Consider the following 14,806-nt stretch of genomic DNA (forward strand, 5'->3'; position numbering starts at 1 on the left):
CTAGGAACAGGAGAGGGCCCTGATGTGCATTTTAAATAGGGACTGCAGCTGCAGAGTTAGTGGCAGTGCTTTATGAGGTCACAACCATAATGTGAGATGGGCATCTACATCTTTTGAGAAACCTTGCTAATTGCAGATGAGGATATATGCAAAAAGAAGTTGGTTGGTTGCTGAGAGAGCTGGGTCTAATCAGCTTGGAGAAGACTGAGGGGGAAATCCCAATACTGTTTACAAATATCTGAAGAGCAGCAGCCAAATAGATGGGGACAGGATCTTTTCAGTGATGCATAGCGACAGAATAAGGCACAAACTGGAACACAAGAAGTTCCATACTAACACAAGGAATACCTTTTTTTACTGTAATTGACAGAGCACTGGAACAGGCTGCCCGGAGAGGTTGTGGAGTCTACTTCTCTGCAGACATACAAGCCTGTGCAACCTGCTGCAAGGAGCATCTCCTGTGCAACCTGCTGCAAGGAACCTGCTTTAGCAGGGGGTTGCACTCAATGAACTCCAGAAGGTCCCTTCCAATCCCTATGATTCTGTGATGCAGGGAAATGACATGTCATGCCAAGGACCCCAATGGCAGACCTATCAGGCAAAGGGAATTAGATACTTTGTAGGCTGGGTAGTGATAAATAAAGACCATTTCCCAGAAGACTAGATTAGTTAGCTCTTTAATTTGCATGTTATGTTTGGGAGGAAGGGGACTCTTTCCCTTCCTCTTCTGTAAAGTGAGACTGTTAAAGGAAAATTGTGAGACTCAGTCAGTGAAATGAAGGAACAGCTAATGCAACTTTCACTTAATTGAGAATTGTGTTTCAAACCTGCAGAAAACAGCATGTTGCTTCCCTTGTTCCCTGGACAGAGAGGCACAGTTTTACAATCTCCTTTTATTGTTTCACTGATAAGCAGGCATTTCAGGTTTCTAACACTATACAAAATGTCCTTTAGAAAATTCAGTCAGTGCCATGGCCTTTCCAGATGGAACATTAAGCCAGATCCTGGCCAACCAGCTAAGTTTTCTCAGTTACAAAGTGTCATAGCTGTGAACTAGAAAGGGAAAAGGTGGCTTCCAAAAGGGCAGCAGTGCAAACACAGTGCAAATGTTCAGAGCTCTGGGGCAAACTTGCTTGGCAGGCACGAGAACAACCTGTTGAGCACAACTTTGTATTATTGAGCATGACTCTGCATTTCCATTTCGTAAACACTGACTGCTAGTTCAGTCCTATTCTGCTTATTTTGTAAGATCCCTACTTGTGACTCATATGGACTCCCACTGTAAATAGCTACAAAATTAGCAAATCTTCCTTTTTTGGTAAAACTTCCTAAAAATGCTTCTGTGTAGTTCAGAGCTGGTACTTCCCTGCATCCAAGGAGGGTTCAGGGGTTACCCCATCCAGGGGAAACCCAACACCTGGCACGGTATTTCCCCATGTAACTCCCTGCTGCACCACTGGCAACTGAATGTAAATTAGTTTTTGCATTGCTCTGACAAGCAGAGGGCTTTCTTGATCCTCATTAGTGAAAGCAGAGCAGAAATCACTGCATCCGATTATGTGGATCTTTGACAACAATAATATTTATGAATCCTTACAAAAAAAAATTTGAAAATGTTTCTGTTTTCTCAAAGTAAATAAATAAATAAAGGAAAGAAAGAGAGCACCTTTGGAGCTCCCCAGGATATCTCATGCTTGCTCTTTGTTACTCAAAGGAAACACGTGTCATTTTTAACACCTATCAAAATACTTTCTAACAAGGCACTTTGACAAAGAAGTAAATATTGTACATTGACATGAATCACTTTGGCTTTATGTGTATATCATACAGAGAGAAACCTCAGGAAAAAAATACTCTTAAATAAGAGCTGGCATGAAACAGAGTTCCTAAGTGACAGGCCTGGAAAGGCTGCGCCTATTTGTATTTTACACAGAAGTGATTGCTATCTTTCAACCCATACAACCGCACTGCATTTTTTCTTTTTCAACACCAAGCAAACAGAACAAAACAGAACAAAAATCCACCTGATTCCTTTCCCAACTTGCAGATACTGATAAAGTTTACTATTTCAGTGGGCTAGGATTAGTTTTTATTTGTAGCTAGGTGACCTCTGCTGGTAGATTCTTATCATTACTGTAATAATTCACACTTCCAGGCACAGATACACTGATATCCCATGGGGTAAGTACTGCTCTACGTGGACAAGAAGACACAGTACATAAGCAGATACAGTTCCAGCTCTGAAAAATAGACTCCCACACTGGAAAGCTGTAAACAAGCATGCAGCCCAGATTTCTCCTCTCACAGAAGGTACAGGGAGCAGTTTTTAGAGAACTACATACAAAAAGCTGCAAGCATTCCAGTTGAGGGCCACTTCTGTTTAGGGTTTAGCTAACATCTCAGTTCATTCAGTGTCGTGATGGAAATGCCGAGTATTACTCAGAAAGCCCCAAAATTTCATCCCGGGAGGTTATGGCAAGGCGACGACTTGTCTCTGCTTTCTTGTTCTCTCTCCATGTGCCAACAGCCACAGTTGGAGAGAGGTGAGCAGCAATATGGGCATTCTTCTGACTCAGCACAGCTGCCGACACTCTGTCCACTACGATATAGCAGCACAGAATAACATCATACCAAGAAAAAATAAAAAAAATACCACGGGCATTCACCTGGAGGAAAACAATGTGAATTGCAGCCCGCAGCCTCGGTCTTTGTGATACCCAAGGTCACTCCTATTCTTACAGCACAGTGCGAGGAAATACCACAAATACCGAGAGGGCCTTATCTGTTTATCAGAGGTGGAACTGGCACGCTCTCCGGGGCCGCAGCTCCGCGCAGGAGCTCGAGTTCATCCCAGCTGCTCCCCAGAGCCTGGGTTTGGAGCCCGCACAGTGCTCGGCGTGCTGCACACACGTGTGCGTTCACCGTGACATTGCAGCGACGAAGGTGTAAAGGTGCTGGAAAAGCCCCGTCGTGGCGGCGTGCACCAAAGGCACAGGGTTCTCCCCCTTCCTGGCGTTAGACCCCGGCCAGCACAATACCACGGCTGCGTGCCAGCGCACCCTCCTCGACGGGCATCCCCCTGCCGACATCGCAGCCGCGTCGGGACGGGGTGGGCTCCCGCCCGCAGATGCGATACGCGGGGTGGCCGGCCGCCCTCTGCCGCTCACCCCCACCCCCACCCTCCCGTCCCGGTGCCCCCCGCCGTTCCCCCTCCCCCCCCCCCCCTCCGCCCGCTGCCGGCGCTCTGAAGTTCGCAGGCGATTTCCTCCCCGGGCCGGCCTTATCTCGGGCCGCACGTTGCCGCGCGGTGACTAATAGCGGCACAACATTGTCTCGGGATAAAATAGCGCCGGGGCTGTTTACCCGCTCCATGGGGGTTCGCTATAAAAGGGCGCCGGGGACCGCCGCGCCAGCCAGACGCGCCGTGCCGCCCCGAGCCGCCGCCTGCCCCCGCGCCCCACCGCCAGCGGGAGCCAGCGCCCAGCCGGCCACAGGAGAAGCCTCGTCCCTCCTCCCTCCCCGCTTCTCGGCTCTCTCTTAAACCCGTCTCGCCTCCCTCTCCCGCCGCCCGCTATGGATTGCAGCCGCCTGCTCGTCCCGCTGCTCGTCGCGCTGTGCCCGGCGCTGCTGCCGGCAGGTAGGTGCCGTAACCTTGCACTGGGGGGCCGGGTGCTGAGCCCGGTGCTGAGCCGGGTGCTGAGCCTCTGCCGCTCCCTCCGCAGCCCCCGGAGCCGAAGCGAGCTCCGCTTCTCCGCCGCCCCCCAACGCCGCTCCGCATCGCCGCGCCCGGCGCTGCTCCTGCTCGTCGCTGCTGGACGAGGAGTGCGTGTACTTCTGCCACCTGGACATCATCTGGATCAACACCCCCGAGTGAGTGCTCCGCCGGGCTGGGGGAGAGGGGTTGGTGCTGCTGCTGGGATGGGGGCTTGGGAGCGCAACAGAAAGGGGAAAGCGATATTTGTGTGCGCGGGTTCTCCTGCTTCCTCACCCCACCTGCTGCTTTCATGCCGAGTTCAGCGGAGAGCCCGTTCGCTAGGAGAACACCGAGGGGATCTGAGGGCACGGGCTGAGCAGAGCGCTCCCCGTTGCCCTAATGCACCTGTGCTCCCCAGAGCTCTGGGTGCTGCTCTGCAGAGGGTGCAGGATGCTCATGACAGCTTATGGAGTGGTTTTGCCAGCCTGCCATTGCGTGAGCATTTTCTCAGGCTCGCTTGCACACGAGTTGGCCCCTCATCACCTCCTGCAGTGCTTTGCTGCAGAGCAGTGCACTCAGCGTTATGAGCTGTGTGCTTTTCTGTCGTCTCCCCACCGTCTCTGTAATGCTGGCTTTGATGATCTGTGCTACCACTGTGAGCAGAGAGGAGCTGTGTTTTTATTGCTTCTTTCAGCACTGGCAGTTACCAAAGTCCAAAGAGATGAGGCTTTATTGCTTTCTATCACACAGGGAGGAATAGCAGCCTTGTGAAATCACAATTAGAAGGTCATTAGGCGTGCTAGTAGCCACTCTAATTGCTATGTTGCAGGATCATCAGAAGTATTTGCATGGAAATTATGACCAGTGAGGCATTCCCAATCCCTCAACCTTTACTCATGCAGTCAATCCCATTGATAAGATTGTTCACTGTACCCTGCTATTCCAAACTCACAAAATTACTGAAGTGACTTTCATGTTGTCTCTTTGATCATAGGAAGACTGTTCCCTATGGTCTCGGGGGCCCTTCTCGGTCCAGAAGATCACTGAAGGACATAGTGCCTGAGATGCTTGCTGGAGCCAGCAACAGATGCCGATGTGCCAGCCAGAGAGACAAGAAGTGTCTGAACTTCTGCCAGACGGGAAAAGATCTCTGGTGCGTTTATTGTTGCTACTCTTTAAAAGGCAGTGTGTGAATAGGGCTGGACTGTGGTAGACTTACTCATTTTGGCACTTGCTGAGTGAATAATCTCCCCAAAGCCTTGCCTCCTACCTTGGTGCTCACACTGCTATGATACACTCTATGGCTTGGCCCAGAACGATTGCTTATTGCGTGCCTTGAGGAGTGGTTGATGAGGCAGTTCACCTTGTGGACTGCAGACTTGCTTATTGTTTTCTAACAGCAGCACCTTTTCCCTTTTAACAGGGCTCAGTCCACAGCAGAGAAAACCTCACATCACCGCAACAAAGCTGGTGGTTGCGTTGGACCTAAATGCATGAACCAACAGTTTGTTGACAGCAGGAAAATGAAGAGGTGAGCTTTTTCTCATCCTGCTCTAGTTCCCCAGGGTAGCACTGTAGGGTGCATAGTTCTCCTCCATTTGGGTCAACACAGGCTTTAGCTGTTGATTGCAAATGGAGAGTTTTCTGGGAATCAGTGAGGATCTTTTCAGTGCTCAGTTCATGCAGTGGATCCTTAGCTTGCAAAAACAAGAGTACTGAGCTCTGCTTGGCTATATCCACCCACTTAGAGTGAGAAAACTCATACCAAGACAAGTATAAAATAATTAAATTATGGAAGAATTAATAGGACCTGGTATTTTAGTATCTTCAGAAGTTATCTCAATTACTTCAAAATATATTCCAACTATTCTAGTATGAAATGGAGCCTGAATGCCTTTTCTCAGTTGCTTTCCTCCATTCTACTGGGTGAAAAATATTTATCAGGATGTTCAATAGGACAGGGAGAAATGCTTTCAAACTAAAAGACGGGAGATTTAGGTTGGGTATAAGGGAAAAGATTTTCACGCTGGGTGGTGAGGCACTGGAACAGGTTGCCCATAGAGGTGGTGGATGCCCTGTCCCTGGAGACATTCAACGTCAGGCTGGTCAGAACTCCAGGCAGCCTGATGTAGCTGTAGGTGTCCCTGTTCATTGCGGGGGAGTTGGACTGGATGACCTCTAAGGGTCCCTTCCAATGCAAACCATTCTATGATTCATTATATCTTTTCTTCTGGCTGATGTGATTGGCTTCCTAGAATGCAGGAGGCAGGTTTCTGCCTGCTGTATCCTTTACACTGATTAAATATATGCATGGTGAGTACAGGATTCTAGCAATTGAAGTGACAGTCAAAAGGTGAAACAAGAGGAAAGTTAAATGGATATTTGAACTGAATTTAATGTTTGAAACTAAGAATATATCTCAGGATGACCCTTTGAGATCCATGCATTAAAAAATGGAGTGGTGATAGGTGGCAGTATCACTATATAGTGTGGTTCAGGGATGCACATATGCAACAGCTTTTGTACTTTTTTGAGCCCCACTGAGGTTGGAAGTCAGTTTTGGAGCTGAGCGTTGGTACAGCTATGTTACCTTTGGTGTTCAATCTTCAGCCTGTGTGAAAGCATGGTGTATGCAGAAGCTCTTCCACATAAACGTAGACTGTCAAGTTCTACTTTGGAAAGGAAAGGTAGTGGGCAGCCTGACGATTTCGAGTGAGACTTAGGCCCTAGAGGTCTTAAATAATTTCTGAAGATGCAGCTTATGTCTTGAAAAATGCACCCATTCACTGGGAGTGGGGCATTTTTACCTAAGAGAAACAAAACAGCTGAAAAGATTACCACTGAAGACCTCCTTTTTGGATATGTGCTATTTAAGGGCATCTTGGGCACTTAAATTTTAGATTAACATTTTAACTTCTTTTAATATATCATTGAGAATTTCAATTCAAATCATTTCAATTGGCTTAAGTTGGTACGAGCATAACAGTTGTGTAATAGTCATTGGTTTCTGAGGATCCTATGGCAGAAATTGAGACTGAGGATTATTTCATTGGACTGATGAATGCCTGCACACTGAAGATGCATCTTCATTACTGTAACAATAAGAGTATATTTCTTATTTTTTTCAGGCTGGAGGCCATTGGTAACAGTATCAAAGCATCCTTCAGTGTTGCAAAGATGAAGGCTGAGCTCCAGAAAGGACGGAAGCTGAAACATAACAGGGCGAGCAAAAGGCAAAGCATCTGGAAAAGCCTGAAGACTTCCTAGTGGGAGGATGACCCCATATTTCTCCATTACACCTACTGTCAAAGCATCACCGAAATTCTTTGACTTTTAACATTCCACAATGGCAAAGGGCTTCTCTGTCCAAGTGTTTGTGCAGCAGGGCAAAACACTGAGGAGGTCCCATATTTGGAGGTATAATAGCAAAGGATTTCATCTTTCTGGAATTCAGACGAATGGGGAGAAGGGAAATCCACAGTGACATACCTTAAAAGCCATCGTTCTGAAGAAACATTTGAATATTGCTACTGGAATGTTACTCATCAACTGAGCAGCTTTCAGGGTCTGCATCAAAAGCATTTTGCAAAGAAGACCTGACAGATGTGCCAAGGAAGGGCAGAAAGCAAGATCTGAGTGGACAAACATCTAAATAAAGACTCTTACTTCTTGATTAAAATGCAAAAAATGAAAGCCACAGTGCTACTGTTATCAGGACTTACTGCATATATACATGTCTACCTCGCATACTGTTTGTTGCACTCCTGCTAGAGTATTTTTACACCTTGTTATTGCCTTAACTAATCAGCTGCAACCCTTTGCCTTTTCTCAGAAGTCCAGTTTACTTGTACAACCAGAGTTATCTGAGTGTGGGTTAGATGCTGTGCTTGTTCACATTAACCAAAGTCCTTTGCCTTTGGATACCCAAGGACCATTCAACAGAAAATAAATGTCGAAAGGCGCTGCTAGGTTTCCCATAACAAGGATATCTGGCTAATAAGTTCTAATAATAGAGATTGTTGTGTCTTACACACCACCAAAACAGCACTGGAGCAGAGCTGTACTAGATACTGTTGTGAGATTCATTCAGTGCCTTGTTTGGTAGAAACATGTAGAGACAAAGGGTTGTTTTAAATTATGTCAAAAGGCTAATATTGGGTGAATGTTTATAGCAGCGAATTTGTTCACATTGTTGAATTTGCTGACAGGTTTGGTTGAATTTTATGTGTTCTTTTTTTTTTTTTTTGTATTTATATTTACACAAGTTCTTCATTATATTTACCATGTTGAATACACATTGAAGCAGGCCATATTGGTCTATGCGTCTTTTATGTATTTCTGTATGAAATTGGGAAATGCTTTATGCCTATCAAGGTAAATGTCTTCAGAAATAAATATTTTTAATTACTGCATTGGCTTGTTTTCAGTGTGCCCTGCTCCTACAAAGCTGACCTAGGTGAACTGTGTCTTCATGATTGCCTTCCTGTCAGAGTAGCAAAATCCCAAGCATGGACAGCATATGCCAGGCCTGTGCCAGATGTGAGACAACAGACAGCACTTGCTCTAGCTAAAATCTTCCACATAAAAAAACTTCCTGATGAATTTGAATTGGACCAATGAGTTCAGACTGCTCTTTCATGTGGCTAATGTCATTTTTCGTCCTGGGTCCTGGCCCCAACCTAGGAAAGTGCTAGAGCAGAAGCTGAATGTTGCACATCTCCAGATGATTTAGTCTATTGTAGTTACAGAGGGAAAGACGCTAAAAGAAAATCAATGGATTTAATCATATCCAATCCTGTAGAGGGAGAGGAAAAAACTCACTTCAAAAAAAAAAAAAAAAAAAAAGAGAGAAAAATCAATAGTCCATGTTTTTTAGATAACATTTTATTTTTAAAGAAAACTTTTATCTGCTTGTAAAATACAAGTACGAAACAAAACCTGGCTACGTTAAAAATGCTGAAGTAGCTCTAGATTTCTTTGATTATGTTCATTTGCTTGCAGCTCATTCTGTATCCCAGTGGTAGAAGTCTAAGTGCAACCTCTGCTCAGTTTTCTTCATGCCTTTCTGCTACATTTTGTGTGATAATAAAAACCGAGAGGTGGCAGTGTTGGCAGCCTGGCTCCCTGTTAACTGCAACTTGCTGTGGTTTGTGTTAACAAGCTGGACCAAAAGCCAGAACTCAGCAGTCTGTTTGTCTCAGAGAATAAGCAAAAGGGAACATCAGGCTCTTTATCTGAAAGCTGGCTCATGCAGAAATAATACCACTGTCCCTCCCAAAGGTTTGCTTCTTCTCAGAGTGAGCCCCATGGCAGAAAGAGCTTCAGTAACCTGTGCCAGAGCCCTAGGTTAGAGTGGAGAGGCATGGTATGTGCAGGGATTTATGGCACTGAGTATGTGGCAGAGTAAAAGTACATACTTATTTATAATAAATGATCTGAGTGAAAAAATATTCCACCTGAAGCCAATGGAAACATTGCTCTGATTGCAAAGGCAAGGCTGCAGAATTAAGGCTTTCATTCTATTATCTATAATTCATCTCCATTTTTCTCTCACAAAGTAAACCTTTCATGGCCATGATCTATTTGCTAGTAAGTGAGAGGTTTCTCCACTATGAAATGAAATCTGAGAATGACAAGCAGGAGCTTATAGCAAAAAGGGTTTTCCACAGTGGCTCTACCCTAACTCCCAAAATACACCTGAAATCACAGCTCAGATTGAGATGAAGAAATGGCCCAGTTACCAATCTGTTACCAAGCTGTATCTCTCTCATCTTTTTTTTTTTTTTTTTTCCTGGATTCATCATTATCATTGCTGAAATTGCAAAAACTTTCACTGGAAAAGGCTATTTCTTCCTAATTTAAGCTCACTGTACTTATTTTCATTCAATGCTATGCGCATTTCTTACTTGCTCCATCTGTTTATTTTCATTTTCTCTGAAGAAAAGTTGTTTTGACTGCATACCAAAGCAAGGTATACAATAAAACAAAGCTTCGACATGTGAGTCAGGCTTGAAGTCAGGAAAATAATACAATGCCACTGAAATTCCTTCCATTTTATCTACATAATCCTGACCTAATTTTTCCAGAAATGGCAACTCTAATCTGTACCATGTTATCATGAACTGCCCCAAAATAATTCACACAGGATGTCCTAATGTTGCCTATAGAGGTTACCAAATACCAGCCTTTTTGTTCCTGTTTCCTTACGTTAGGATAAATATAGCTACTGCAACATATTTCTGTATTTACAAACAGAATGAGCTGGTTAGACCACTGTTTGAATGCTATCTGATGTTTATTTTCTTAACACTCAATTATTTGCCTTTGTGTATATAAAACTGTATCAATTTCAGCTTCATCTTCATTGTGGTGCTATTATTAGGTTTCTTGGGTAGAAATCCAGCTCCCTTTCTTGACCAGTATCTTTATTTAATTTAGTGTTCTTCCTTTGTGACCCAGGAAACAAAAGGACAGAAGTTTTGATTTATTAGATGAGAATTCTTGGAAGCTGTGATGGTGAGTTAAGTATGCAAAGAGACAGAATGCTGCAGATAAAATACAAAGATACTACAGGATCATTTTTCCTGGAGTAAACATCATGTAAAGGCGATTCTGGAAACACAGCCAGAATCAGTGGTCACGTTTTTCTTTATTTTATATCTCTGATAAAATCTGAAAAATGATAGGGGAGCCTATTTTTCTATTTCTCAATATGGTTAAACTGTTGGCTGCTATGCCTCTGAGGCATGCCTGGGACAAGCTCCCGTATTCTGATCAGGTCAAGGAGACCTGATTCTGTCTGAAGTCCACCGGGTCACTCGGTCAGCCAACAGTTCTCTCAGTATGGAGGCATCATTTATTCCAGTGAAAATGAGAGCAGAACTTGACCCAGAAAGGCTTTTTTTCTCTCTGATATTACCATGATGAGTTCAAAAAGAGACTGATTTGCTGATGCTAGCACAAGTCTTCAGTAGCCTTCATTGCTGCTGTTCTGCCTTTTATTTTTTTCTTGCTTTTTCCTTTTTGGCCCACAAGCATTTGCTTGCAACAAATTTGATATATATCACTTTGGGGCAGTTTGCCTTTGGCTAAAGAAAACTTCTTATAGGAGGAGAAGAGCTCCATGGAACCTGTGGTTTCATCAACTTCTCCAGCTATTCTGGGGGCTGCAGAAATTTGAGTTCAGCAACTATAGGTCAAGCTCACATTGTTGTGTTTTCCCCCAAAGGAAATAATAAAAATAAAAAATTAAACCACTAAAATGAACTTAATTATTTTTTTTTCCTGCTAATGGAAAAAAATGTATGTTATGTACCAATCACTAGAAACAAATCTGATCTCTACGCTTCTGAGAAGAAAGCAGCACTGTATTTATGTCATGTAGACTGGGTTTACACTTCCCCTTGTGGAGAGCTGATGGCTACTTTGCAGGACCAAGCTCCCACCTGAAGGAAGTAGGGATTTCTGTACTTTCTCATGTCCTGAATTTGCTCATCTACTCTGGTGAGCATCCCTGGAGCAGCATAAGTGAGCACAAAACATGAACCATAATATCATCTTTTGGAAATGTAAGCCTCCTTTCCCACTTGGCCATAGATTCACCCTGGGTAATGCCAACTGAGCTGCTTTGCAATGGCAGCTCCACCATTGATGTGTATGGTCTCCAAATGCTCCCACTGGTTTTATAGGTATCTTATGGCAATATTTTCTGAGAATGTGTCTCAGCTGGGGAGGTTATCCACTGGTCATAGTTTCCCTACAGATAGTCCAACATGATGTCATCTGGATTAGCTTGGAGGAGCTCCACTGGCTTCACCAGCCCAGGGTAACAGTCACATAGATAAAGCATATGACCAGAAAATCTACAGATACTTCTACGGAGACTTCTTTGCCCGTATTTCTTCCACATGTTCAAAGGAAGAATTGTTTTCATCATTTTTCCAAGAACTATACTCCTGTGTCTTTCTAGAACCTGATGGTCTTTGTAGAGGACTTGGCCTGTGGATTTTCCTTCTGAGCCTCTGCTAGTCATTACATCATTCTCAATATGCACCCCGCAGGACACGTTGCAGCTTTGTGCTTTCCAGTGGTTTGAAAACAATGTGCATTAAAGCTGTTAATTTAATTGCACTTGGCCCCAAGTCTGCTTCATTATAAATATGAGAACATCTTTCATTTGGATGGAAAGTGAGGTGCCCGCAAGTGCTGTCTTTGCCCTGAATTGGCAATGGATTGTGGATCATTGATTTCGGTGCTGACCCTTTAGGCAAGTCACAGAGTTGGCTGGGTATCACTGTGCAGTAAAATTGTATTCTTTGAACTACTTTTTGCTGAGTCATTATTTTGCTCCACAAACATTTCTAAAAATGACTATACATGCAGAGTTCAACTTTCTAAGCCAACTACAACCTTTTTTTCTCCACTATTTATTTTTTCTTCTCACAAGCATTTCTTTGCTGCTTCTGTGGCCAAACAGAGCTTTTGTGAGCTGCTTCTGGATGAAGCTCTGATCATGGTTGTTTGTTCTACCTGTGATCCGTGAACATCTGAAGAACCATGAAATGTGATTAAGGGACACAAATTCATACATGCTTTACAACAACCTGCGTATGTGAAATTCTTGAAACAGTTTGCACTTCCACTGGGAATTCTTTAGTGGTCCACAATCACTATGAAGTAAATCTTTGTGTTATACATGGAAAGTATGCTTGAAAAAAGGTTGCAAAAACAAGTTGCCAGCATAGGCAAAAACAGAATTGAGTCCAGACTCATAGCAAATAAGAAAGATATTCTGATTAAAAAAAAACAACTGTGTATAACTGCATTATCATGTATTGCAAAGTACATGTGCAGCAGGGCACCTAAGCACACTGAGGAAAATGCAAACTCAGTAAATCTGCACATGTACCTGTAGCATGGACATGAGTGGATGTGTAACACACCATAGTGAAGTTTTCTGGTGGTGTACAACATACTTTGGATCTACTTCCTTCTATCAGAGAACTCTAGTCTTGGGGGGCTCTCTGTCTCTGTGTTTGCCTTTTTTATTCCCTTTTAATACAGCAGACTCTGATCAGTATGACCAAATCATTCAGGTCCCTTTACCAAGGATGTTTTAGCTGCTGCTCACAGCTGCCTGCCCTAGCAGCATTGTGCAAAATGTTTGCTTCTGCCTGTACTTCTGTTCTGTTAAAAAAGCTCATGTTGTTTACATGGATTTTTTTACTATGAGGTCTACTTCCCTCAGTTTTTCCTCTCTGGACAGCACATTTGCACAGCTCTGAGTGGTTTATGGCTAATTAGAAACAGACCACAGGTCTGTGGGGTTTTTTTTGTTCTTTTTTTTTCTTTCTGCTGCATTCATTTTTTTTATCTGCTCTGTGGAGATTTGACAGGGACATTGTTAAGGAGATAAATAAGCGATAGCCTGTGTGACTTCAGCATGCTAAGAAATGCCTCCTTTTAACCTGACAGCACTACAAAATTGGATCAGGTGTCGGAAAGACTGACAAAACATCTGAGGACATGAAATATGAAGCAAATGACTGATCTGAACATCCTATCTGGGTCTAGCTACAGTAGCTTTGGAGGGGAGCTGATGCAGAACTGCTCTTCTCTCTCTACCTGACAAGCTCAAACACCTGATATATTGCCAGAACTAATTGTTGCCCTGAAAGGCCTTTGATCCCTGGAAGAGTCAATTTATAAATGATGAGCTTGTTTTACATACCACTACTGATGAAGTTGTTGAGATAGTTACAGAATCAATAATTGCTGTCATCTGGGAATCCTTTATTTTTTTCTCATTCATTTAGGTGTCAGTCTGAGTGTGTGTAAATGATCATTCCTACCTCTTCCCAGCTCTTGCCCAGAAAAAGACAGGCATTGCTACAGGAGTGAGGTTTGGTATGAGAAGAGAATGGGCACCTGAAAAGCAGAGAAGTACGAGTAGATGTGGAGGAGGGAAGACAGTCTCCAGTCTGTACTCAGACACTAATGATGGTCTTGTCAAGGAAGAGGACATAGCTGAAAACAGGGGCAGAAAGGTCTTTACCCATGTGAAGGAACCAGACAGTATTTGACTGAATAAAGTTCTCACAGGTGAGAGCACAGGGGCAGAATTTGGACCTGCTTTTCAAGGGCTTTTTGTGACTACTACGTGATGGAGAACCCAATGAAACCTTTTCCTTGGGCTCTCTGAAGATGTTGCTAATTTTTGCATCAGACCCCTCTGCTCAGCTCTCATAAACCTCAACTATCAAAGCTTGCTGGACCTTTAGAAAGGAGCAGTACCATCACAGAAATGGTCTTGACCTTCAGTAGTCCTCCCTGAGCAAGGCCTGCAGGTGCCAGAGGAGCAATGGCCATCACTAAAGATGGTAATGCCAAGAGAGATTGATTTCCAGCAGGCTTGGTCTCAGGCTGTATTACCGTCACCATGCACATCAGGGACTCCCTTTTTCTTGGGCCATCAGATGCAAAGAACAGTTTTGAAGAACACAGCAATAACAGCACTTGGATCTGAAGGAAGATCCTTGCTTTGCTCTTGCTGATGTTTACTCATTCTCCAGTTGTGATAATGAAATAAGAGCGCTTCAACAGGGCCTGGCTGACTTCTAGGAAAAAAGTTTGCAGAACTGGACCCAGAGTCATTACCACTGACAAATTTTTGACAACACATCCACACAGCCATGAGTCTGTCTTATATCTGAGAACTTCAATTGCATGCAGTCCTGTCTTTCAGTACAATCACTTTTCTTGTAGCTGATTATTCTGTTGAGAGAACGCTCACTAGAAAAAGCAGAACAGCACAACCCAAGCGCAGGCATGAACAATAGCAGGTGCTGACTGACGCTTTGCTTCTCGTTCAGCCCTGAAAGCTTATAGAGAAATGTGAGGTTTTGTAGTGTGGTTCAATGTGGTTACTTTGAAGCTGTCTGGGGCCTGGCCACCAGGGCTTGTTCTCACCACAGGCAAAGGAGGTGCTCTCTGAGTGAAATTTCTCACTGATGTCCTCCAGACTGAGGAACACTTTGACCAAATCAAGAAAGAAATAACTGAGACATGCTGAATCTTTTGCCTTAAGAATTTCCAAGCATGCTGACTGGGGTC

General features: G+C 43.9%; 1 protein-coding gene across 1 annotated transcript; it reads left to right on the top strand.

Annotated features, from left to right (window-relative positions):
- Positions 1-3,438: 3,438 nt before the first annotated feature.
- On the top strand, positions 3,439-8,103 carry EDN1 (endothelin 1). The gene is made up of 5 exons (XM_065753649.1): positions 3,439-3,637; positions 3,723-3,870; positions 4,689-4,847; positions 5,118-5,225; positions 6,823-8,103. Exons 1-5 carry the CDS (start codon positions 3,574-3,576, stop codon positions 6,959-6,961), a joined length of 618 nt encoding a protein of 205 aa, XP_065609721.1. The 5' UTR covers positions 3,439-3,573; the 3' UTR covers positions 6,962-8,103.
- Positions 8,104-14,806: the final 6,703 nt, after the last annotated feature.

The sequence above is a fragment of the Cyrtonyx montezumae genome, unplaced genomic scaffold (assembly GCF_038088225.1).
Source record: "Cyrtonyx montezumae isolate F1298 unplaced genomic scaffold, pur_monq_1.0 scaffold_8, whole genome shotgun sequence".
NCBI classification, from domain to species: Eukaryota; Metazoa; Chordata; class Aves; order Galliformes; family Odontophoridae; genus Cyrtonyx; species Cyrtonyx montezumae.

Coding starts and splice junctions, on each gene's coding strand:
- EDN1 (XM_065753649.1), top strand. CDS start 3,574: ATGGATTGCAGCCGCCTGCTCGTCCCGCTGCTCGTCGCGCTGTGCCCG. Junction 3,638..3,722: donor CCCGGCGCTGCTGCCGGCAG/GTAGGTGCCGTA, acceptor CTCCCTCCGCAG/CCCCCGGAGCCGAAGCGAGC. Junction 5,226..6,822: donor GACAGCAGGAAAATGAAGAG/GTGAGCTTTTTC, acceptor TATTTTTTTCAG/GCTGGAGGCCATTGGTAACA.